This window comes from Neodiprion pinetum, chromosome 7, assembly GCF_021155775.2.
Source record: "Neodiprion pinetum isolate iyNeoPine1 chromosome 7, iyNeoPine1.2, whole genome shotgun sequence".
NCBI lineage: Eukaryota > Metazoa > Arthropoda > Insecta > Hymenoptera > Diprionidae > Neodiprion > Neodiprion pinetum.
In genome coordinates, this window is record NC_060238.1 from 19286750 (window position 1) to 19312089 (window position 25340).

Here is a 25340-nt window from a genome sequence, read left to right on the forward strand (position 1 = left end):
AATCTCGAAATATTTTCGTATTAAATTGAAACGGATCAAAAAATTGAACGCGCAACGAAGAGTTTCTGTATACTTATTAATGAAAGAAAAAAAAAATTGGCTAAAACTTTCCAATGAGATTATTCAATTTATATTGAACGTGATTTAATGAATTTTAAACACAAATACGAATACCACCGAACATCGGAAAAAAGTTTAAAAAAAAAAAAAACAATCACCGATACTGATAACTCAACAAATTTAGAGTACAATCTTGAAACATTTCGCAATAAATTAAAAAAATAATTAGTTGCCAAATGAAATTAAACTGCTTAAGAACGTCTCAATTTGACAGTCTAAATGTTAAAATTCACACGTATTCCCGCGGCCGGTATATTTGCGTTGAAAAACCCCGATGGCCGGCGGGATGTTAATTTGGCCGTTTAAAATGTCCTCCTTTTATTTCCCACGCGGATTTCGTATAAGTAGGTACAATGCAAATTTACACGTATGCGTTCCTACACCGTAAATAGGTCGCGTGTATGCTCACGTTATTAATTGACGTTGGACGACTGGAGGGACGGTATTAGAACGACAGCAATTAAAATTGATGGGCGGGTGTGTGCGTTCCTATAATATAAATGTCACGTACCCGAGGTACATACAAAGTATCACGTATAAAGCATTCTGTGCCAAATTTTCCAGTCTCTACTGGTTTTCTTTTTTACGCGGTAGCTCTCAACTCGAGAAATACAACAAAAAAAAAGTTATCGTCGCCACTCATTCTTATAAACTATTTAAACTTTCTCAGAGACAATTTAACAATTTAATTTTGACATACCTAAGATGATAATTTCAACACCAAAACGGAAATGAGGCTACGATTTTTTTTTTTTTTAATCAGAGATCTCAATCTTTTGTTAGAATAGATTGATTCAATTTCGTTTTTGAGTCCTACTATATGTTATCATCTAACTTTCCAGAGATCCTTCGGAAAATGGCCGCAATCAAAGTTATTGAAATGTGAAATTTGAATTCTTCCCGGAAAAAATAGAAAAAATCGGAGACCCACTCCAGTTTTGGTCCTAACATAATAATGGTGTTACATAATAGAATTCTTGTAAATTTTCTCGAATATTTAATGCTCATTGTATTATAATATATAGTAATGCGTAAAAACAATTGTTATGAATATCGTTTGAATTTTTTAACAGTTTCTTCTTTGGTGAGAACTATCATACTGAAAAAGAAAAATAAACAAAAATAATTTGACCGGTCAGAGTCATTATGAGTCAGAGTCAGCTCTGAAATACTGAAATATCAGTTGGTACACTGAAATTCAGTGAAAGTCACGTAATAAGATAGAAATTGATATAAATCACTTGAAATAAGTGTTGCTGAATCGGAATCATTCATTTTATTTTCAAATGAACGAATCCTCGATTATTTGGCACGGAATGCCCCATATGTAGGTATGTAATAAGATCGGAATTCATACAAATCACTTAAAATAAATCTTACTGAATTGGAATCATTCATTTTATTTTCAAATGAACGAACCCTCGATTATTTGGCACGGAATACCCCATAAGCATGTAATAAGATCGGAATTCATTCAAAACGCTTGAAATAAATGTTACTGAATCGGAATCGTTCATTTTATTTCCGAATGAATGAACCCTCGGTGATTTGGCACGGAATGCCCCATATGTAAGTATGTAACAAGATCGGAATTGATTTAAATCGCTTGAAATAAATGTTGCTAAATCGGAATCATTCATTTTGTTTCCAAATGGATGAACACTCGGTGATTTGGCATGGAATGCCCCATATGTAAGTATGCAACAAGATCGGAATTGATATAAATCGCTTGAAATAAATGTTGCTAAATCGGAATCATTCATTTTGTTTCCAAATGGATGAACACTCGGTGATCTGGCACGGAATGCCCCATATGTAAGTATGTAACAAGATCGGAATTGATATAAATCGCTTGAAATAAATGTTGCTAAATCGGAATCATTCATTTTGTTTCCAAATGGATGAACACTCGGTGATTTGGCATGGAATGCCCCATATGTAGGTATTAACGCGTGGCGCAAGGGAGGGTCGTGGTTTCGGTTCGGAATTACTCCCACACCCGCGACAATGTCGCCTGCAGCACAATGTCCGTCACCCCAACCTTTCGTCCTCGCCGCGAGGAGAATCCCAGATTTTCTTCCAACCCTTGTTGCCCAATTTTTTTAAGAAACTTTTTCGTCTTTCTTATTGTGGCAAAAAGTGAAAATCCCTAACGTTTTCTTAATAAACCGTTTTGCTAATCACGCGCGGATCACGCAATCGGATAAAGTTTCTTCGTAAAGTCAAGAAGCGTTAATCAATGTCAGGAAATAAAAATGAAGGTATCAATTTTTCCTATCAAAGCTTGGAGCGTTTTATTTATTCAGCATGTTGTATGAAATTCATATTAAATCTAAACGTGCATAACTTGAATTTTTAATAATATACAATTGAGTGTTATTTTCAAAAAAAGTTTCTCAGGCCTGCGAAATATAAATTTTAATTCTTTTTATTTCTTAATTAAATGAAATTCCTGTTCAATGAGATGAACCGAATTGTTACCACAAGAGAAAAAGATTGAACAATTTTGAAGAAAGTATAAAAATATATCACAACTCTGTTTGATTTATCTAGTCTCTTAAGTCCCGAATTTCTTACCTAAACATTCAATCTTTTAATTTTTAATTTTTTTTTTTTTTTTCACCATGACAATTGTTCAAAAATGCATAAAAATTAATGTCAACTAAAATCTTACAATAACCAAACTTTTTTTTTTTTGTCATATCCAAATATACGTTTGTTGACATTGAATCAATTCTTTTCCCACAGTCAGTGCATGATCAGAAATAAAACTGATTCTCAGATGCTAAAAAAGCCGAAAATATCATACGATTGTTTACTTTCCTAATGTTTGAGGCTACTCTGAATTTAGCGGTTGAAATTATAACCTTATGCGTAACTTATGTTAGACAAGTTAAATGTAAATGATATTCGATTGTCATCCAAAGAAAAATCAAATAATGTCAATAAATAACCTGAAAATAATCTGAACGAAGACTGCAGAAACTCCAAACACTAAAATCAGATATCAATGACACTTTTTTTTACAGTATATAAATATTCTTGATGAATCATTACATGTATATAATTATGCTTTATCCGATGAGATTTCTTCATATCCTCTCTTCAACTCAAACAGTCGCATACATAATATTACAATTTCGTGGTGATTTTCAACCAGTATGATATTATTCAAGTATTTGAATAAATTTAAAATTTTAAATATTTTTCCTCGTAACTAGATATTTACAAATAAATTTAAACATTCGGTACCAGTTAAACCAACCAATTGCATTGATTAATTATTTACCAGTATGATGTGAAAAGTGAATATATTGATAGACAAATATTGAATAAATCGCGTGATTTCGACATTAAATATAATATACGGTTAAGAAAATTGATTAATTACGATGAGATATATTTTTTTCTCAATCCAGGACTTCGTTACCCATGAAATACATTTACTGTTATTATTCATTCGGTTTGAAAGAACACATTAAATCTGAGTGCGTTAGACGATGTCATCGATCAAGAAGGCAACGTTTGAGTATGAAAAATCAATTCGATCAATGAACCAATGACAAAAGCAAAAATTAATCACTAAAAAATGTCGATAAGATCCGTGAAAAAATGACAACACGTAAAACGAGTATCGTGAATGAGAAAAAAAAAAATTCCAAAAAAAAAAAACGTAGGAAACTCATCTCAATCTAATGAAAGCCTTCAAAATTCTACGTGCAGATTCAGGAGCTTCTTCGACTGCGGCAAAACGAGTCCTGAATTGGATTAATTCGCAAAAAAAAGTTCTTAAAATTAATTAAACTTTCTAAATTCTAAAACACTCATTTAAGTGTAATTCTTTTTCTTATAAAAATTGAAGAGTCAAAACGAATCCATGAAACTTGGTACATGCAAATAATATTCTGGAAGAATTCCTGAAGTTTTCGAAGCATAAGCAGTTTCTGGGATTTTTAAATCCTTTTAGGCCTTCGCTTATACGCTGAAACGCTACACCGCTGTTTTTTCAATCCCATCGGCTGCTTTCGACTTCTCAATTTAATTTCACACTTCAACAAATTCATGTCGATATGAAACCAATGTTTGTATAACATTTCCATATTGGTTGACTTTCAGGAAATAGTTGCACAAAATCATCAGACATATCGTATACCTTTTCAAATGTGTCGTAACATGTCGATATCTTTGATGAAAATTTAAAATTCGTAAGCTTAGATACAACGATATCCATTTTCTGAGACAGTTTGTTACCGGCTAGAATCACGATGAAAAATCAGTGACCGAAAATTAATCAGGTCAGGTTTCGATGAACGCGTTATTAATTACAGCATCTAATCGAATCGACTTTTCCGCGCCAAAAAAACATTTTTTTTTTATACGCTCACTGTTTTCCATGCGAGATTTATGGCAAAGCGCAATGTGTTTGCTAAATTATTCTCGCGGTGATATTTGAATTCCGTTTTTGATCACGAGATCGCGAAATCATGACATTTGAATCTGATACATTCAAATTTGAAAATCCAGAACGAAATCTGCAAGAAGGTGTACAAGTCAAATGATAAATTTCGTGTAAAAACGATTAAACAAGTCAAGATTTTTATTTTTTTTGAGCTTATATTTAAATAATCAAATTTTGATTCTGTACATCGAATAATAACCAAAATCTTAATTTAGAATCAAAATTTATTCATTTAAATATAAGCTCAAAAAAAGGAAGGAAAAAAAAATAACCGTTTACCTCTGATCAATTACTATTTAAAAAAAAAAAAAAAGGAAAGTGATTTAAATGCGAAACTCAAGTTTATTTAATTCTTATTTACAATAGATGTTTGAGAAAGCAGACAATTTTTCTTAAAATTCATAAGCAAAGTTTATCTAATAAAACTATTTTTTCTTTGATCAGTTACATGGAAAAAATAAAATTTTAACATCTAGAACTCAGACTCAAAATTCATGTTTTATCCTCAGGTGTCTTTTAACAACTTTTCTTTCACAACTCAACTCGAGTTACAAATATTTTTACAATATCGAAGATCAGCGGTGAAAATTTTCTGATAAGAAATACGATCCTGGGCAAATTATGCGAAATCTAACAGCGCGCGTAACGTTTGCAACGGAATTTGCAACCCGGTTACGCCGAATTTCCGCATCGCGGTATAATTGAAGACTCGGACCCTGTCGAAGGGCTTAACCTCGGATGATAATTTATCGGAGGGTTGAACTCAGGTCGGAAGAGATAGGCGAATACGAAGTTGGAGGGAGCCGAGATCTGAGATGGTAAGAATTCTGCAGGCATTAAAGCTCGCATGGAAATTCGCGATTTACAGTTTACGCCGAATCTCTTCGCCTCTGACAATTCGCCGCTGCATCCCCAAATGCTGAATTAAGATCGAAGTTGAAGCCTTATCCGCGGGGCTCCCGTCTATTTTCCAAGTCTAATCTTCACCCTCCCTAATTCATTCCGAGCTTTAACAGCTTTAAGGAAGCGGCGGCTCCTTTTGCGATGCCGATAAGCTGCGGAAACTGACCGATATTTGGAGAAAAAATTTTCCCGTCATCGATCATATAACCGTCCGTGGGTGGCGAAATTTTCATCACAATTCTGTTACGAAGTTTCAAAATAGAAGTTTACGCCTTTTGAGGGTATAAAAAGATACCCTTGAGATACCCTGTCTTCTCAATTTTCTTTGTTATTATATCATCTGGTAAGTTTCTCACATTTTTGGTATCTAATTATTCTAACCGAGGAGGGATTGACCAACCTTGAAATGTCTGGTCTACACCACTCATGAATTATTCTGAAATCACGTTATATGTATCGCAAGACCGCCTGAAAGTTCGTCAAATCCGTCGAAATCATGCGAAATCTTTTGGAATACCTGAATTTTGAGAAAGTATCGTTTGAATCTCGTGAAATCTGCAGAAATCCCTGAACCTGAGTTTGAGGTTTAAGAGAATCCTGTGAAATCCAATGAAATTCTGTGAACTTTGATTTCTCAATTCGATTTGTGATCATACGTACAACCATATTTATGATGATAACATATCAAAGAAATCAGCCTATAATTTTCTACATGATTCACAATTTTTGCATATTTACTTAAATACAGAAGCATTGCAACAAAATGAGAATAAACGCTTTCGTATTAACCGTGTGTGAAATTGAACGACGTGCTATGAACGGTATTGATCTCTGTTGTGTGCAAGTATACATAAAGAGCAATTTCGTGCGCGTTCATGAAGCAATTAACACTTCGACCAGCTGTTGCAAGATTGAATCCTTCGTTTCGGTAAGTGACAGACGGTGAAAATTGCATCCGTCGAGAATAATTTAACTCCCGTCAAAAACAAGCCAACGTCTGTATTTATACTGCTACGCAGTATACGGAGGGATTGAATGGTGAATTTAATCTTCTAATCCGCCAATTCTAAGCTAAGCTGCGCTTGTAGCCTGTAGTCTATATTTTATAACTCCATTCATGCTGCTTTCAGAGTGGATGGAATAAAATGAGACCGAATAATAGTAAGAAGTTGAAGAGAAAGTCCGGATGAGAGCTTTTGAGACCGGGTGCAAGTGTTCTTCTCTTTTGACAGATGGTTTTGAAAAAGATGTATTGCTTTTGTAATCCGTTGCGTACACCCCGCATTGTGTGTAACAAGAAAACTTCATTTTCAAACGCTGTCTTCTCTGTAATGAAAAATATGTCAGTATGTACCATATTTCCTTCGCCCCGCTTCTGTCCTCTGTTTGCTATCGGTTTTATCTTCTCAATCGGGCTTTTTACGCTACTTTATTTCCAATAAGTGCAAAGCAAATATGCTAGATATTGTGATTAAGATGTAGCTTGAATGAATATGAAACACACTAAAAAAAAGAATCGGGAGCAAGATAATCACTCTGTATTTAGAATCTCAACTTTCTTTGTCCTGAATTCAAAACAGTCATACCCTGGTCGAATGGACTGATAAGTTATTGACGATGACCCTGAATCTTTGATTATACGCTTAATTTTTCACATCTTGTACATACAGAATTTAAAAATTGACGAAATTGGTTCTTGTATGTTTTGATTCGTTCGTCATAAATATTTTCGTCGCTGGTTCTGATTTCTGAATTTACGATTGAGCGTGAATTGAATCTTCACAACTGATTTTGGGAAACGAAAATACTTTAATGCAATACATTCAGTGACTTTAGGTTGCCATAATTTAGATGTTTTCGTGTAAATTCGGTCATATGAATATAAATAAATTTACAAACAGCTTTACATGACTTCAAGTAGATGCAAGCTGCTCCAAGTACCTAACCTAAAACGCTTCCCAGCGGAATCAAAAGACATTATACCACGTGTGAACCTGAATTCAAGCACAAAACCATTTCTCTCGAACGATTTTAAACCTCCCAGCAATTGCAGTATTCGCAAAACTTTTCTATTTGTTACATTCATATAATTTAGCATACATTGTTTTGAAATCCACCGACATTCATGCATTCAAGGTAAATTTTATTGAAATCCGCCTGCATTTATGCAATTCAGGTACATTTCATTGGTATCCGCCTGCATTTATGCAATTCAAGTACATTTCATTGAAATCCGCCTAGACTTATGCAATTCAGGATACATTTTATTGACATCAGCCTACGTTTATGTAACTCAGGGTACGTTCTAAGTGCTTGTCATTTTTCTTGTCGTTGACGATTGATTGGGCAGTGAAGAGTCGGCCAATCACGAACAAAGAGAAAAATTACTCCAAATTGCATAAATGCAGGCTAACTTGTCCAACGCTAAATTGCCGATAAAATATTTCGACGAAATAATTTTTGTCATAGAACATACCTATGCATATAGTAGATTTTTATGGTACGCGGTGAATGGATTTGATTTATTTTCCGTAGTACAGTTTCTCAAGCTCCCGAGGAAGGTGAAGCTTTCCTTTCAACCCTGTTACAATCGTATTCATCGTTTTGCGTTACGTATTCGTTCGTTCATTCTGACCTCGGTGCAACGCAGCAGCCAGCGGGTTTTGTCAGGTGCGCGTTTACGTATCGAAATATGTACAGTATAAGTATATGTATGTATATTATGTACACATACACGCATTGTATTCTTTATACGAAGGGTATGAAATAAATTATTAAATCACCGCCGCGAGCCTCGTCTCGACACCTCCGCCGCTTTTCAACCAACGCCTCAGACCAAAGAACCCCCAACAGAAATGTGTGCCTGTGTGTGTGTGCGTTACACCTCGCAAGATTTTATTTGACGCGTTTCAAACCACCCTTCCTTCAATCCTCACGAATCGCACCGGAACGGGGAAGGAAAAGAAATTCAAATGAAATTTTTTCCCGGTGGTGACAAGTGTCGTGCAATTTGGTAAGTGAAAAATATTCTGATGCGTTGTAAAATGCAGTGGCAATCAATCTTTAATCTTTAATAGTAATGTCCGTGACAATATTGAACAACTTGGAAATATCAGTCTGACACAAGTTTAACAAATATGAAAAAAAAAATGTAAAACAAAAAAAGGCTAATATGAGGAATCTAAGAATACTACCCCAAATCAAAAACATCAAATACAATCGAATAACCTCAAAATAATCTAAACAATCCAAACACACAGGATCCATAAAAGGAGATACACAAAAACAATTCACACAAACGCAGTTATAGAAATAAAATCACATAACTCTCACGGAGAGGTAAATGGTAAATGTATAAAAACGTTGGTCAGGTCACATAAATCAGTAAAAAGTAAAAGTAAATAAATATAAAGATAAAATGAATTAAAAATAAAAAATAGATCAAATTAAGATAAAATAAAAATAAAAAAAATTAATCAAATTAAAATGAAATCAATGAACATAAATAAAATTTCACAACTAAAAATTCAAATTCTTGTCACAAATCACTATAAACTAGGAAGCACATTGACAGAAAAAAGGAAGATTAAGAATCAAGAAGAATCGGAATTATGACTGCAGCAATTCAACTTGACTTTTAAATATAAAATTAATTTTATTATTATGACTCTACGCCTGTTGTGAGTCTTGTACTGCAAATAATGTGTAATTCTTACATGCTCGGATATTTTTTCTGTGAAATTGAGGGAATATAAAAAAATGTAGAATTCTTACCTATATCAGTTTTCAAAGTTCCCTTTATTCGCATGTACAAACATTTCTTATGGTTACAGGGAATAATTTAATCAACTTTTCGGGGAAGAAATTGTCCGAAAGAAATATCATATATTTTCTGTTTTTATTCCATTATGCGCATATTTTCTTTACAAGTTGAAAAAATTTGGAAAAATAAAGAGAGCCGTACACCTTATCCATCTCGGAGATTGAAAATCGAAAACGTTTTCCGATGCCTGCATCTCGAATGAAATCTGTTCGAAAAAGAGTCGAGATTGAACGAAGAATTACCTTTCGTTCAATCTTTTTACCTCTGTTTCTTCCCTAATATACATACGCCTTGAGTAACCTAGAAATCTCTCATGAGGAATTTAAAATTAGGCAAAGCCACTTTCGTTACAACTGAGACTATATTTTACTGCTTCAAGTTTGTCTCATGGTCCGCGATTGATTATAGAGCTTGAGGAGTTAGCCAATCGATTGTACGAAACAAATGTTGGTTAATCGGTGAAATATCTCTCGATTGCCTGAATGCAGGCGAATTTCGATATGAATGTACTTCGAATTGCCGTGATGCAGGCGGATTTCGATATAAATGTACTGCATATTGCCTAAATGCAGGCGGATTTACTCGATGTTGAATTCTCCATGTAACATTTCTGCAAAATAACTTTTTCAAATCCCTTATAGAGTTTCCTCTCATAATCCAGTCGATCACATCTTCAACTGACCGAATTTCTGCGGGAAGACGAGAAGTTTTAATGGTAACAGAAACGAGGCGGCGAGATTCGAGTGGGCAAAACGAGAGGGAAAAAAAGGAGAAGTATCTCTTAACCCAAAGCACTGGTTCTCCGATAAAGCCATTTCTATCCTCTTATAAAATATTTTAACCCCCCGCCCCCTTCCTGCCCCTTTCCACTTTTTGCCGGAAGCTGTGAGGGAGGCAGGATTCTCATCCTCCTCGCAGGATACTCCGGGCTATGATCAGGCTTCCCTCGGTTGGCTCCCTGCAGCCTTTCCTGCGACATGCCCCGAGTGGGGGGCCGTCATATTGCCTTCGAAGATACATGCAACGTGTTCTTTTATACCCGCCGTTAGTCTGTCGTTCCTCTCTCTTTTTCGTCGAGTTGGTTCCTTTTATTTTTTTCATTTTTATTTACCATTTTCTTTTTCTTCTTCTTGTCCTTGTAACCTTTTTTCGACTCTCCACTCAGTCTTCCGAACTTTTTATTATACTCTCTGAAACACCGGAGGCTATTCGGTGATCCTGCTGAAGCTGAAGGTCGGTTTTCTATCTCACGTCCGCTAATTTTTATAGTACCTTTCATTATTTTTAATATTATTAGTTTTCAAGTAAACACTCCTGTATGGTGGGTTGCCTACCACCAAGGGGAACAAATATCGGCACTATATTGAATCGAGAAAATTTTTTATTCTGTTGAAAAACAATGTTTCGACTGTTAATCACTTGTTTGTGTAAATTTAGATTCGCTTTTAACTACTCATTTTTTTTTTTGAGTTTCTTCTTACAATAATACCCAGAGAAATAATTTCGAGTTTCAAAGAGTCGGTGAAACAGTTCAGAGTTGACATCTAAATCTTGTACGTCCTAATGGGGAAAAGATGTTGATTTCTTTCGGACAGGAACGCAGCTATAACATAGGTATAAGCTGTGATCGGCAAAGCGACAGAGCCGATGGGATATTTCGAGGAAACCCAAGGACAGGAGGTAAAAGCGGAACAAGGAAAAGGTTCAGAGATGGGTTTCCCAGAACATGTCCCGACGAGAAAATCACTTCCCGAGGGCAAACGCTCCGCCAATATCCGTCAGTATATATCTTCCGCGAAAGAGACCTACCGCGAATGAAAAATTATACGCAAAACAGTTCACCGAAAAAGGAGCGGGGTAAAAAACGATAAAAAAAAATCGCTTCTGGGAAGGAGAGAAAGTAAAAATCAACTACGAATGAGAGACGTGAAATCGTACTGAACTGTGTTGAAAAACAACGGTATGTAATTAAGCGTGTGGTAAAATATTATTGAAAAAAGAAAATGAAAAATTATAACTGTGATAAATTACCCTGTGATAAGATTTAACTAAAAATTTGACTCTCGATATAAAATATTGTCATTTTCTTGTATCTGGCAATATCTTTACAAATGTAGTAACTATTTGCATCTACGTTTCGTCGATGTTAAACGTGTGTGTCGAATAGTGCAAAATCGTAGGAATTTGTCGCCAAAGAATAATATGTTTCCACTGTAATAGAAATGACTCAAATTTATCGCTGTCAAATACAGCGAATTAACGAGATTTTTTTCGAAGCAGAGAAAGGTGAAAATCGTTGTGAATTGTGAGGCTCGAGAAATATTAAACGACAAGACCTGCAGAGTGCGTTTTAGAGTTTGGTCGACGATGGGAAAAAGGGTGAAAATCCGACGAGGTTTGACTGTTGGATAATTTTGGTTCACTGAAAGAATGATTCGTATAGATCGCTGATTAAGGAAAATAAAAACAGTATCCAACCATATAAGTTGTGAAATAAATATTGGGCTAGGGAAACAAGAAACTAAAGTTGAGTTGAATTAGGTCAAAACTACGTTCCCTCGATAGCAGTAACAAACTCATACTTTGTTTCGAAATATATTCATTTCATCAAAAACTGACGCGAAGCGATTTGCGCAGAGTTCATTTATGAAGGAAATCACATTTTTTCATGAAAATTCGACAAACCTGTGCAAATCGAAAAAACGATTAATCAAAATTCCTGATTAGTCGAATGATGATAAAAAGGACGCATCGATTAATTGATTCATTGCAAAAGCGATGAATTTACACAGTTTTCTAATCAGTGTCCACACCGTCAATATATACGTATAGTTTTCGGATAAAACTCATCAAAACTCAGTCAAGTTATTAATTCCAAAGCCGAGTTTCTCAAAAGTTTTCACTTTAACGTTTTCTTCGACTCGAATACGCGGCGTATCGTACATCCTTAATGAAAAACATGGAACAGTCGATAAACCTGCTTTAGAAAACACAAAAACCTTCTTTTCATTCTGCTTCGTTGTCAATTATAATTTTTTCCACCCACCCCCTTCCATCGCCACGAACCTCTTAGCTGTTATACCGTCGGGATGAGATTTAATAATATTTGCATCGACGACGAGCCGTCAAAATAACCGGGGGTTGACTTGGTGGCGGATCGAGATGAAGCAACGGGACGTGAGGGGGTGAAAAAAACGGCATGGCTAACATCTCGGTAATATCGGATCAATAAGGTGGAGCACCTGGCCCAACGTGCAGGTAAAATTGTAGGGGTGGCCGGGTTTCCCGCAGGATACCAGGATACACGGGACGTATCGGTGCCCCGTCAAAGTTTACGGATATATCGGGGACTCTGGTATCGTAAGGAAAGCTCGTTTAAATTTTTATCCCATCGAAATAGGTTCGCAGCGGCGGGTTTTTATTACTACCGCACGGTTTATCGCGAACTACGTTTTAATATGAAAAACAAAAGAAGTTAAAAAAAAAAAAAAAAAAAACAACGACAACGACAACTTTTACTGCTCCGCAGTCGTTTTAGCTCCCGCGGGAAAATCGCAACACGCAGCTATTTTTTCCCTGATCCGCACATCCGACTGTTTATTAACTTCGTTGAAATTTGATAATCTTCGCGCTGTTCGAATCATTGTTACGCTTTCGTCTTACGGTAACGTTGCATTGTAAAAAAAAAAAAAGAGGTCACTGATTTTACAGACTGTGAAATTCATCGCGAAAAAAAATGTTATGAGAATTTTACATACTTTGTGGTTAATGTATGGACAGAATTTTCTTCGAATCGAATCTACATCAATTGTGGTAAATCTACTTGAGCACGTTGTAACTCTTGATTACTATTGGTTTAGTGACTCTTGCGGATTTGTTGTGAATTTAACTGAAAAAAAATGCTGTCCTTATATTCGCCACAGGAGATGTAAAATTTACAATATTTTTCATACCGTGCAAATATAATTTTTATAAAAATATACGATTCAAGTCTGGAAAATTTTCGGACAGTTTTTTTTCCCCTTTAATTTTTGTATTCTCTAAAAAATATTTACAACTATAATGATCAACTTAAAAAAAAAAAAACAAGAATAATCAGGCCATTAATGTTTCTCCTGTCTCGGTTAAACGAAAATTAAAGCAAACATAGTAGATTGAAAAGTTCAACAATATCATATATACACCCACGCTAAGGTATACCTACCATATCCGTACTAATATCACAAAATCAGTGAAACTCAATTTCCCGCAACATCCGCAATTATATCTTCCGACAAAGAAGAAAAAAAAAAGAACAGATTATTTTCGGTTTGTCTTCTTGACGCATATGAAATAAATTGGATTTCATCTCTTCCTTCTCTCTGTTGTATTTTGGACTCTGAAAACATTCTTCTGGAATTGTTTGGAACGAAAGGTATTTGACTTACTAATAAATATAAACCTATTGGATAATTTAGTACCTGCTTGGCTTGAGTGAGCAAACGTTCATGAATTTCGAATTCAAATTCAATCCAACCCCGTGAATTTTTGTTTCCAACAGATTTTTAAACATAGATTCGCGTTCGATGGATCTGTTTTTTTTTTTTTTTTTCGAGCATTATGCGTAACAGATTCGGTTATACTCATAATCACTTGTTTCCTCCAAAGGACGCCACAGAATCCTCATGAAAATTGGCTGCGGGTCAAAATTGGCTGGGTTTTCAGTATATTATAGTAAATATTCTCCAGATAAAAAGTTCTTACAGACACAAGTCCCAAATATCAGTAGTTTCCGAGTTACAGGTTTCGGAAGAAAGGTGTCACGATTTTTTGATATCTATAAATTCCGTGATTTTCACGAATTACAAAGCTTCGCGGGGACTCTGAATCAAAAAAATCATTCAAAAAACTTCACGAACTATCTGGTTCACTCGAATGAGGTGCAACATCGGATTTCGCCCGAAGAACGAGACCCTCCGACTCTTGCAATAAACGACTTATTCTGTTTTCCACTCGGCTGTACAGTTTTTGAGTGATATATTTGACATCAAGTCCCCCCTGAAGCTTCGTAATTCTTCAAAATCACGAAATCCATAGATATGAAAAAATCTATCCACCCCACTTCCGAAGCTTTTATCTCGGAAATTACTGATTTTTGGGACTCGTGTCCATGAGAACTATTAGAAACCGGGAGGATACGTACTGTAACATACCGAAAATCCATCCAATTCGATCGGGAGCCAATTTCCATAAGGATATCTGCTCGTTTCGTTTTTAGTTCTCGGTCCGCCCGCCGCGCCGCGCTGTTTCGCTCACAGCCAGCGGCGGAATCGATCCTCGAAATGGAGGCACGTATGTAGCGTCTAACCGAAGAGGTTAGCCTGCATCCCGCTTACCACCGTCGACCACTGACCACTGACCGCTGTCCGGCACGTTACACTCCGCAGCCCATTGTGTCGAGTTGGCCGAACTTTTGATCTGTTATAGGGGTTCGAAGTTTTCATCCCCGTAATACGTTTCAGACGCAAAAGAAAGGGACACCCCTCTTCGCAGCTCTTCGGATTGATAAACAACTTTTTTCCAACTCTTAACTTTTTCATTTAGCTCTCGGTGGTTATGTCTCACCTATATCTATACATTGTATCACACGTTTGCCACAAAAGACCGGCATATTAATGGATCCCGTGTATTCAATTAGGGCGTCGATAGCGCGTTTATTTTGTCTGATGTGGTAGATTATTTCCGGGCCATCGAACCGGCCTTTTTTTTTTATCTTTTTTTTTTTCTTTTTTCTCCGTTGCAAGAGAATTGTCTGAATTATTTTTTTCGATACTCTTGGAGTTTTTTTTTTTTTTTTCTCTCTTGTTTTTTGTGAAAACTGTTGCATGCACGAACTTTTTTCACAACGGTTTTTGAACTCGTCGCACAGAATCATCATTATGTAAATATTCTATGATCTTTCGAATTTCTCGTGTAAAACGCACAGTTTTCCTACATCTATACTCATACGTGTATGTATCTGATGGACGTTATATGTAAAAGATTTTATGTATGTATCTGAAACACCGTGAAAAAGACTCGCAAATGAAACCCGAAAATTCAATGTATAACGATTATTCCGTGTGTAAACACGCATTAAGGCTTGTTTGAACACCGACGATATGACAAATATGGAATTATTATGTCGTTGGTCAAATTCGTAAAAATTCTCGCTTCAATGGGGTAAAATATTTGCCACACAACGCCGCGTATTTACCCTTCTTTGAATTAATTATACGAACTAACAAATATATATACCGCGAGAGGTTGAAGTTTTTATTTACAAGTTGATTAAGCGTTGACGTTAAACTGCCAATTCGAACTACTTTTGGGGCTATAAAATGATCGGAAAATAGAAAATAGAAAGGCCATAATATCGAATTTTTAAGGATGCGAAAAATTATTTTATAGGATATTAAAAATGTAAAATGTCGAACTGTGAGAATTTGAAAATCTACGAAGGTTAAGGTATAGAAATGCAGTATGATAAAATATAGAATCGCATTATAATTCTATATTTTACCTGACTGCGTTCTCACTTCTCCATACCTCGACGTTCAACCTTCATAAAATTCAATAAAATAAGTTTTCGCGTGTATGAAAATTCAATTTTCTGATCTTACCAGTTCCCGATTTCTTCAAATTTTTACCCGCAACCGTCACTTTACTGTTTCTAACTATTATCATATTTTATTATTGCGGAGTTTATTAAATGGAGTCCAGGGTATAAAATGATGATGAATTTCCTAGCTGCGAGCAGAAAATCTAGTCTGAGTTACTACTCTTTTTGGCTATGGTCACTCTTACTACATTTTCTTATAAGTGTTGGGATAATTTGATGTTGGTATAAAAACAAACGGATGTTGAGGTCTAATCTATCTGAAAAAATGTAGTAAAATAAATAAGCAGATTGAATGTTTAAATAAGCGGGAAATATAGTCTTGGCACTACAATCAAAAATAATCGAGGCGGGATTTGTGTGAAATTATCATCAAAACAATTTCATACATTTTCAGGGTTCAAACGCAAGAAATCTTTAACATAAGATTTTCCGTGCATCGCTGTCAAAGATCCCTTGGATCATCCAGTTTCATCGCAGAATATTAAAATTTGTTCTTTACAATACACATAATACCATACAACCTCAATCTTACGTAGAAATAAATGTTTAATGACATCTTTCTTAGTCGTATCAATAATGGAAAATTGTTTTCATAAAAATCTCAGCGAACTCCCCTTCAAGGAAAATATTTCGGTATTAACTCAACGTACCGAAATAGAAGTCAAATCACTCGCAAAAAGTTTTCCGTCCCTCTATGTTCGTATATAACGTTGTATGTAACCTGAATGCAAAATAGTTAGGCCAAGGTCCGATGAACAAGTTAGACAAATACGTGTATAAGACGTCCTCTCTAAATAACCAATATTCTATGACCGACGCGAACCGACGTCAGTTCGTAACGAGACACGTGATGTGAAGAAATATAAAAGCCTATTATTCATTAATAAATATTGTTCGTTGTGAGTTTTTATTTGGGCCAGACGGGCGAGTAACCTCTTAAAGGATAGCACATATATTTCAGCTAAACCGATCAGCTGTTAACCCAGTAGGGACGTCATATTACTCTAGTCACGTCTTTACTTTTTATCCCGAGAAGACATGACGTGAAATTTTTCCCGACGTATATAACATGATACCGTATCTACATCGGGCTGTCGGCATTCTGTTACAGAGGCTCGGGCGAGGATCAGCGGCCCTGACGACGTCTACGTAAAGACCGGAAGTCTGCTGACACTGACGTGTCTGATGTCGCAAGGACCTCACGACCTCGGAACGGTTGCCTGGTACCACGGCAGCCATCCGGTACTCACGTCACCCCTGCAAGAAGGCAACGACGTCGCCTCGGTGCCGCGGGTAGCCGTTGACACGGAATGGAGCGACGCTCTGACGTCGAGGTCGGTATCCGGCGCCCCGACGCATATTATAGGATGGCCTAACCCCGCGAAGCCGAACAATAATATCGCTCCCCGGTTCCCCCTGTTTTCGTATAATATTACCGTTAACTAAAACCCCGGCACCGGCACCTCGTCTCATATCTTCCCTTTCATCTCTTCATTCCGACTCCATCACTCCCGTCGCTACACTTCTGCGGCGTATCTGTAGCTACTCTCCAAGCCTCACGATCCAACGCCTCTAACGAGCCATAACGTTGCCATTCATTTTTCGCTTTCCGAAATCGAGTTACTTACCGTTAGTCGGTAAAGGGACGCGGCGGGACAACCTGACGTCGGGAGGCTCGTTTTAGAACGCTTTAGGAATACAGACTGGTGAATTTCGGACGCCATTAAAGAGCCGATCGGGCCGGACACGTCTCAATCGAAAGTTTGGAAGAGATAAAGAAACGGTCGGTAAATCACCGGTAATCTTATACGAGTCGATCATCGTGAACTCGAATGGAACAGCATTTTTGCCATATGATAAATTGAGTCTGGTCCAATTCTGTGAAAGAAATTTTTTTAAATTACTGACTAACTATTGCGTCTAAGTATTTTGTACGTTCATTTTTTTTTGTCTCTCGCCCAAGTCTTTGATGAATTTGAAAATTGTTGAAATTACTGACTAACTGTTGCGTCTAAGTATTTGGTACGTTCGTTCTTTTATCTCCAATCTAAGTCTTTTACAAATGAGGTTGTTGTGACCCGCCTCGTTGAACAGATCATCGAAACGAAGATATTACGCAGAAATTTGTATATCGAGTATATAATCCTTCAAATACATACAAATGAATCTGCTTAAAACAATAAATCCAAATGGCACATGCTAAGAATCAATAATTTGAAAAAAGGTTTTGTAATTAGAACATTCAAAATTATTAAACTGGTGCTCTTAAGTGCGATTTTAATGCTTCTGGGCTTATCTTAGCTCAAGCTTTATAATCGTAAAGCTTATAACTTTTCGACATTTCAAGACGTTTCATGTATAACTTCTTTACAGAAAAATGAAAAAGTATAAAATGCGATTTCCTAAAGTTGTCGGTGATACTTGAAAGACCAACTTCTTCTTAATCGGAAAAATACCCGGGGGTAGAGTAGCTTCAGTATTCTAGTCAGTGGAGCCAATTTTCTCACCCCTGATCCTGTCGAATTTTGGAATCCTGAAACGTTGTGACAAGTTGACGTGATGAAAAAATTTAAGAAGACATCTACGAATTTATTGTACGGGATTTTTCAACTTCGCAATTGATTATACGAACATTGCAGGAGGTCTTGCATTTTGGAAAAACAAATTTTCGTTTTGTGCTCGAATACAAATTACTTGAACTGATAATTTGACTAATATTTTCTTAGTCTGCGCTTCAGGTGCAGACGTAAAACTGAAATTCACATAAATTCAAGTAACTTCAAACACCTTCATCACAATTTTGACTCGGATATTATTTCTTACAAATTCGCTGTAAGGTATGTTTATTTTCCTTGAACATTGAATTCGATATTGTTATTTATTGATCGAAATGAACATCATTACAATCTTGAAAAATTAATTATTTATCGTGTAAATTTCGTAATTGAATTAACGAAAGGGTATTGATTCTAAATTCGCCAACCTCTCGAAAAAAAAACAATTACTCAGTTTTTTCGCTTTCCAGTAACTGAATCATGCTTGAGGGAATTACATCAAACACGCCAAATGAAATACACATCGTTGAAAATTGAAATCGTGCTGACTGGGATTGGTTCTCGGTTAAATACGGATCAAGCATTGACTCGAGCCGCCGATTGACGGTCACTAATTAAACCGTCGTTGTTTACCATCCTGTATATTTTTTTTTCGATTGTGCAGATTGAAAATCACCCATGCCAGACCAAGCGATTCGGGGAATTACAGCTGCGTACCGACTGTGGCGGAAAGCGCGAGCGTCAACGTTCACGTAATTAACGGTAAGATTTTCACATTCTTGTACAATATATGTTAATTATATGTAAATCGAGTATCATCGTGAATATTTGCACGTAATTTTAAATCTCCCTACAGCTATGAATATCGCTCTTCAAAATCGAAGCAGCTAACCGGCTCAATTAAAAATGGGACACTGTAAAGCAAAACGTGGAACCCTCACGGTAAAAAAAAAACGTCAACTCGGGTGTCAATTCCTACCCTCAAATTTTTTCTCATGGGAATTTAGCATTATCTATGAGTTAGGGGTGCGGATTTACGTAAGAACAACTTTTTACAATTTTCCCAGGTTTCTCAATCAAAAGAAAGGGAAATTAAATTAGGGAAATTAAATGATGCCAAATTTTTCATTCGAAAATCGTATTCTTATAGAAAAATGAAATTCGTACAAATTTCGTTTGTACGTTGCTCATATGTTCCGTGTTGTTTTGCTTTAAAAAACGTTGGAATACTGCTAAATGTAATTTCGTATTGGAAGAAAAATTATCTTCAATCTTACGTTGCCCGTGTTCCCATTTTTGCCGATTTCCTTTACAGAAAAGCTTGGAATCTCGCCAAGTCCACGAATCGAACTTTTCGAGTCCCGTAAAATCTTCCGACATTCTCCAAAATCATTTGCATTTTTAAAATCATGAATAACCTCCCTGAACAATTCTCTGAATTACGTTTGATGTCTCGTGTTATCCGTAAAATTTTCGAAATCTTTTCAAACTTCAAGTAAGAAATATTCAAAATCGTGTATATCCATAAATAATCACCAAAGTCACGAAATCATGTATTGACCGAGATGAAAAAAAGTGCCAGAAATCTATTACCCAGGAAAAATTGAGTGGTTGGAAAAAAAAGTGGGAGAAAATCGTTTCGACTTGAAATTCGCGAAACTTTCGCTCTCGTTGATCCTTATCGGAATTTTCGTCCCTCTGGAAGTTGAAAGGTCTGCGGAATGAGATCGAACCTGCGGAATAACCGCGGCTTTTCCCTCTAATGACCGGAAGTAACCGGAGCCTCGGGGTTTCCTTTATTTCTGCATTCGGGTACGGTTTGGAGCGGGTTTTGCGGTATCCGCAATTTAGTTCCCGCGTGCCTGTCCTTTGACGCTCGCCAATTTACCATACACGGCTATCGATGTCGACACACAATTGGGCCGATGCATGCGCAAGCTGTAAGCCCAGTTTCAACCACCGTATGCGCAACACGCGATTGGCAGTAAACAAACGGCCGAACTGCAAATTGGGCAACTTGCGAACCCTCGATTCGTCGCTTTGCTGTTTGTACATTGAATTATAATTATTTGGTTATTCCTTCCTTTTTCTACGTAGTAATATGTATGTACACTTGGGGACAATGAATCTGAGACGGGTAATTTTTTACACTAGACAGTTACGTTGGCAGCACAGAGAAACCTACAGCGCCATAGTCGGCCGAGCGCGAAACTAACTCAATCTCAATAAACGTAACATAACCCGTGACCGTCGATTCTAACCTTCAAATACGTGTCAACCCAACAAGTCATTATCCCCGCGGTATTCTAAGGTTAGATTCGACGGTCATGGGTTATGTTATGTTTATTAACATTAGGTTTTTTTCGCGCTCGGCCGACTGTGGCGCTGCAGATTTCTCTGTGCTGCCAACGTAACTGTCTAGTTTAAAAAATTGGCCGTCTCAGATTCATTGTCCCCAAGTGTACATACAACATAGGTGCATGTTGAAAATTCAAACAGAAAATCTGACAACCAGGTAAATAATACTCTGAGTACCTACATTTGTGTTTGAATTAATTAACGTGTACAGGATGAATTTCTAACTACTGGATGGTCAGTCATCTGCTAAAATTTAATGCGTATGCGTCACGATTCGAGAGCAGTTTCTTGCCAGGGTGACCAACCTCAAAATTGGTAGCGTTATTTAAGGTCAAAAGGTATTTAAGGATATTAAATAACTTTTGAAAGGGTAGATTTATCATAAAATGATAACAGGCCTGTTTTTTAGACCGTTCAACTCTCTATAAAAGTACGTTCTGGTCTTATCAGTAAACTAACGTGTTGACGAGTTATAAAATTCCACAGTTAAATGAAAAATTTTCCGTGTTAATTAAATGGGAAATAGAAAATCACGATCATACACCTCTGAATATTAATATTAAGTGCTGAAACTTGGATAGCTTCTTTTTTTCGTCATTTGGAACAATATTTTCGACTTGAATTTTGAAAAATAAAAAATATTCGATTCTTTGGATACAGTCTAATGTTATACAGTAATAAAAACATCGTGAAATATTTATCGGGATTACATTTAATAAACACATAATTTATGGTTTATCACGTACTCAAAACTTGAGGGTGCTAATCATTCTCATTCTCATTTTTTTACCTTGTTTAAAATTTTTCAAGACTAAACAGATGGAAAGGAAGAGAAGGAAAAATATTTATCATCAATACGTATTTCAAAATTCTTCTTGAATCGCAGTTGAATAAAGAATTTCCGAACACAGAGAGGAGTTTGCAAGAAGTTTTTTTCGTTTTTTCTCTCTGCATTCTCATGCAATTAATTTCCATAGTTTAGTCTCCAGAGGGGTTTTTCAACGCATATGTGTATGAAACCCGATAATTCATCGGCCATTTCGCGAGAATGCATATTGCGCATACTTCAGAGTTTGACGATTTTGAGTTCAGTAACTGTTACAGTCTCGTTGGAATTTCGAATTCACAACTGCAGCAGTGAACGACTGACGTCGTATACTCACGGCATTATATCTATAACCTCTGAGCTACTTCAGCCAAGAAACAAGCACGCCGTAATCCTCAAGTGAATTACTTGAGATCGGCTGTTGAACGTTGACCTTTTTACCGGGAGAAAAATTGTCACGTACAGTTTACTGGAAATTCATAGGTGAACGCTCTCTGGAACGTTTCTATACGCGTTGAACGACAACTGGAGAAAAAATTTTCATGTTTTATGGTTATTAGAAAATTTGAATAAAATGTTTGTTTCAGTTTGAGTTTCACAATAAAGCCTTAACATCGGTTTAATTTTATACCAACGCCAAATTATCGCAATAATGACAGTAAAATACAGTAAGAGTGACTATTATCAAAAAGAATAATGCCGCATACTAGATTTTATGATTATAGCTAAAAAAAAAAAAAAAAAAAACTTTTCATCTCGTACCCAGAACTATATTCGTTGTTTACTTATTTCAAAGCAATTTCTTTCAGTGTAGTTACGACTAACTAGTCGTTTGGACAAAGCTTGGTGAGTTTAAGAACACTCAAGTCAGAGAGCATAAAACTTACGTGTAAGGCACACTTCGTTCCAAATCACATACTCCTTTCATTTTACATTTCTCTTATTTTTTTCACGTTACGATCCTCATCGCAAAAACCATAAACAGATTGCGAAGAACTTTTTTTTTTAGCAGCTTTTCAAACAAATTACCTAACCTACCTCAAATACGCCGTTATTTTGACTTTGATTTGAAACAATGAACTGAGAACTAAAACGAAAACGGGTTTCGGAACGTTTTCATTTTTTTCAAATGGATTTGCATATTTCGTTCAAATAAATTCAGCAAATTTACGACATTTGGTTTTACCGGCCATTTTGCTCGGGATTTTTTGTGAGAAATACATAGTAATGGTATACATTACAGAAAAGAGAAAAAAAAATTAGCACTCATAATAAAGTGCGTTAAAATTATTGAAATGAGATACTGAAATCCAGTCGAAAAAAACAAGAAAACCATAATCCAACAACAAAAATGTATATCACTTACTTCCGAGTGAAAAAAAAAAAAAAAAATGGTGACTATGAGATTCAGAGTTTTTAAAAACTTTTCTTCAGGTTTTGGGTTCCGATCCAATCCAAACGATTTCAATTTTGTCTCAACGCATTCGGAGTCAAAATCTTCAATTTATTCAAAATGGTACGAAATAAGGGGGTATTACTATTAGGTACATTAATCGGTTGAATTCCCCCGTCACGAAGTGGTTTTTTTTTTTTTTTCATCCTCATCGAAAATTATTTATTACGCGAGATCGCTTCGCAATTACGTATGCATCGAAAGAAAAAAAAAAAAAAAAAAAGAAAAAAAAAAGCACAACGTTTTTACCAGATTTTCGGACTCGTCGATGATATAAATAAAAGGGAATAGTTTTTTTTTCTTGACGTTGCAGCAGAATCCGCGTCGCCCTTGCCACCTAGCCTCCGATCATAAATTGGTCGGGAATGTTTTCATTTCGTCGCGAGTCAATACATAAATCATTCGGACGTTGCGGGAAATAGATCTGCGCTTGTGTACACATATGTCATATGCGCGTGCCTGTGTGTGTGTGTGTGTGTGTGCGTACATATAAATATAGATACGTGGTAAATCAGCTCCACTACACCGCCAGCTATGGGGTGTGTATACTTCATAGGCCGTACGTCATGCGTCATATACGTCATACATCAAACGTCGGCGTTTCTGTCAATATCGGCTGGATATTTATTTTCAGTATTTCTACCTCCGTTCCGCCTCACCTCGCCACGACTTACACATAATTCCCTCATATAAATATATTCTGCATGGATCACGTCACAAGAGGAAACGCGTTATGTATAATTTATATAAAAAGGCGAGCGAAGTATGGATTTCATTTTTTTTCCCCCTACTCTTGTTTTATATCGTGATCCAACCCGAAATATAAATTACACAAATTATACGGAATTTCATTTACCTCCTACTCTGTACCAAAGTCGTACGAAACAATTTTTTCTTCCGAAATTATGTAATTGACACGTGAGAAACTTCACGAATAAATAAATGGTAGAGTAATTCTAAAATCATACGATACTTCTAAATAAGTTATTGACGGAATTACACGTGAATCACTGTAGGATTGTAAAGGTGGTCGGTTTTAACAAGAAAGAAAAAAAAAAACGATAGAAGAAAAAGTTTCACACAATACTTGGAGGGTGTAGGTGAATGGGGTAAAGTTGATACTGATTTTTTTCATTTTTCGAGCTAGTATTTTGGATACGAGCAGTTATTAGCGAGATGACACACAAAATTTAAGGCGAAATGAAGAAATTATATTTTGAAATTTTTTTAAAATTTAAACTCATTAATTTTATATCCGCAAGAACAGTTATACAGTTAGGTTGATGGTGTGGAAGCTGAGGTAAACGGAAAGAAATTGAGATTTAAAATTTTACATAAAAAATATTACGTTTCTCTATTTCTACGTCTCCAAGTCCATTTTTGATACCCGCTATCAGCTACTGGAGTATCCGAAATGAATGTTCCCTATCTAAAATCAAACGTGACTTGCAAACTCTATTTTCTTGTATTTTTTTCTTTTCGTTTTTTTATTTAAAAATATTCGCCCACGGCGATTAAAACCGACTACCCAGTATAACGCAGTATCCGACGAAATTGCGTATCGAAAATTCAGCAGATGAAGAAAATTTCGGTTTTGTATCGTCGGCGTAATACGCTGCGTTTGTCGAGTAGAACGTTTAATTAAATTAAGTCGAAGGTTCATAGATCCGCTAACAGAAGGTTGTTTAGGTTCATTGTCAGTAGAGTATTCGCAGCCCTCGGACGATTGAAATTAAATGAATTGAATTCGGATCGAGTAAACAGCCGGGTATCAATACCGTTGTAAATTGGAATCGAAATTGAATTTGAAAATTCCCGAGTGACCCAGATGTTTCCATTTCGCGCAAAGAGTTTGAAATTATCAATCGCGCTGCTGGTACTCTTCGATGCGTTTTTTTCTTTCACCGAATGCAAAATGGCCGAAAATCATGAATCTTTCGTAAAATTCCGATGACTCAGGCTGCATATCGTAAAAATTTTCCGCTCCTCTAAGAGACGAGGAGAGGATCGATCGACGATGTAAGGCTTAACGAATGGTCACGACGTGTTGTCCTGCGGGCCGAGAAAATATCTCTGACCACTTCCGACTCCCATAGGCTCAGGGTACCCGTATATAAACGGCGTCCGATTTCAATCTGGAGGTAACAGTGATACAGACAAATGTTTGCCAGGGTGCAAAATATATCCAAGTATCTGGATGCGT

The 25340-nt window shown here is 36.2% G+C and overlaps 1 protein-coding gene across 2 annotated transcripts in view; it reads left to right on the forward strand.

Moving 5' to 3' along the window:
* The window catches only part of LOC124223139 (defective proboscis extension response 1), a 377291-nt gene that overhangs the window by 326972 nt on the left and 24979 nt on the right, over positions 1-25340 (forward strand). For both annotated transcript variants that reach the window (XM_046634869.2, XM_046634870.2), the window contains 2 exons: positions 17057-17279; positions 19165-19262. In XM_046634869.2, coding sequence (XP_046490825.1) covers positions 17057-17279; positions 19165-19262 — 321 coding nt within the window. The remainder of the gene's footprint in view (positions 1-17056; positions 17280-19164; positions 19263-25340) is intronic.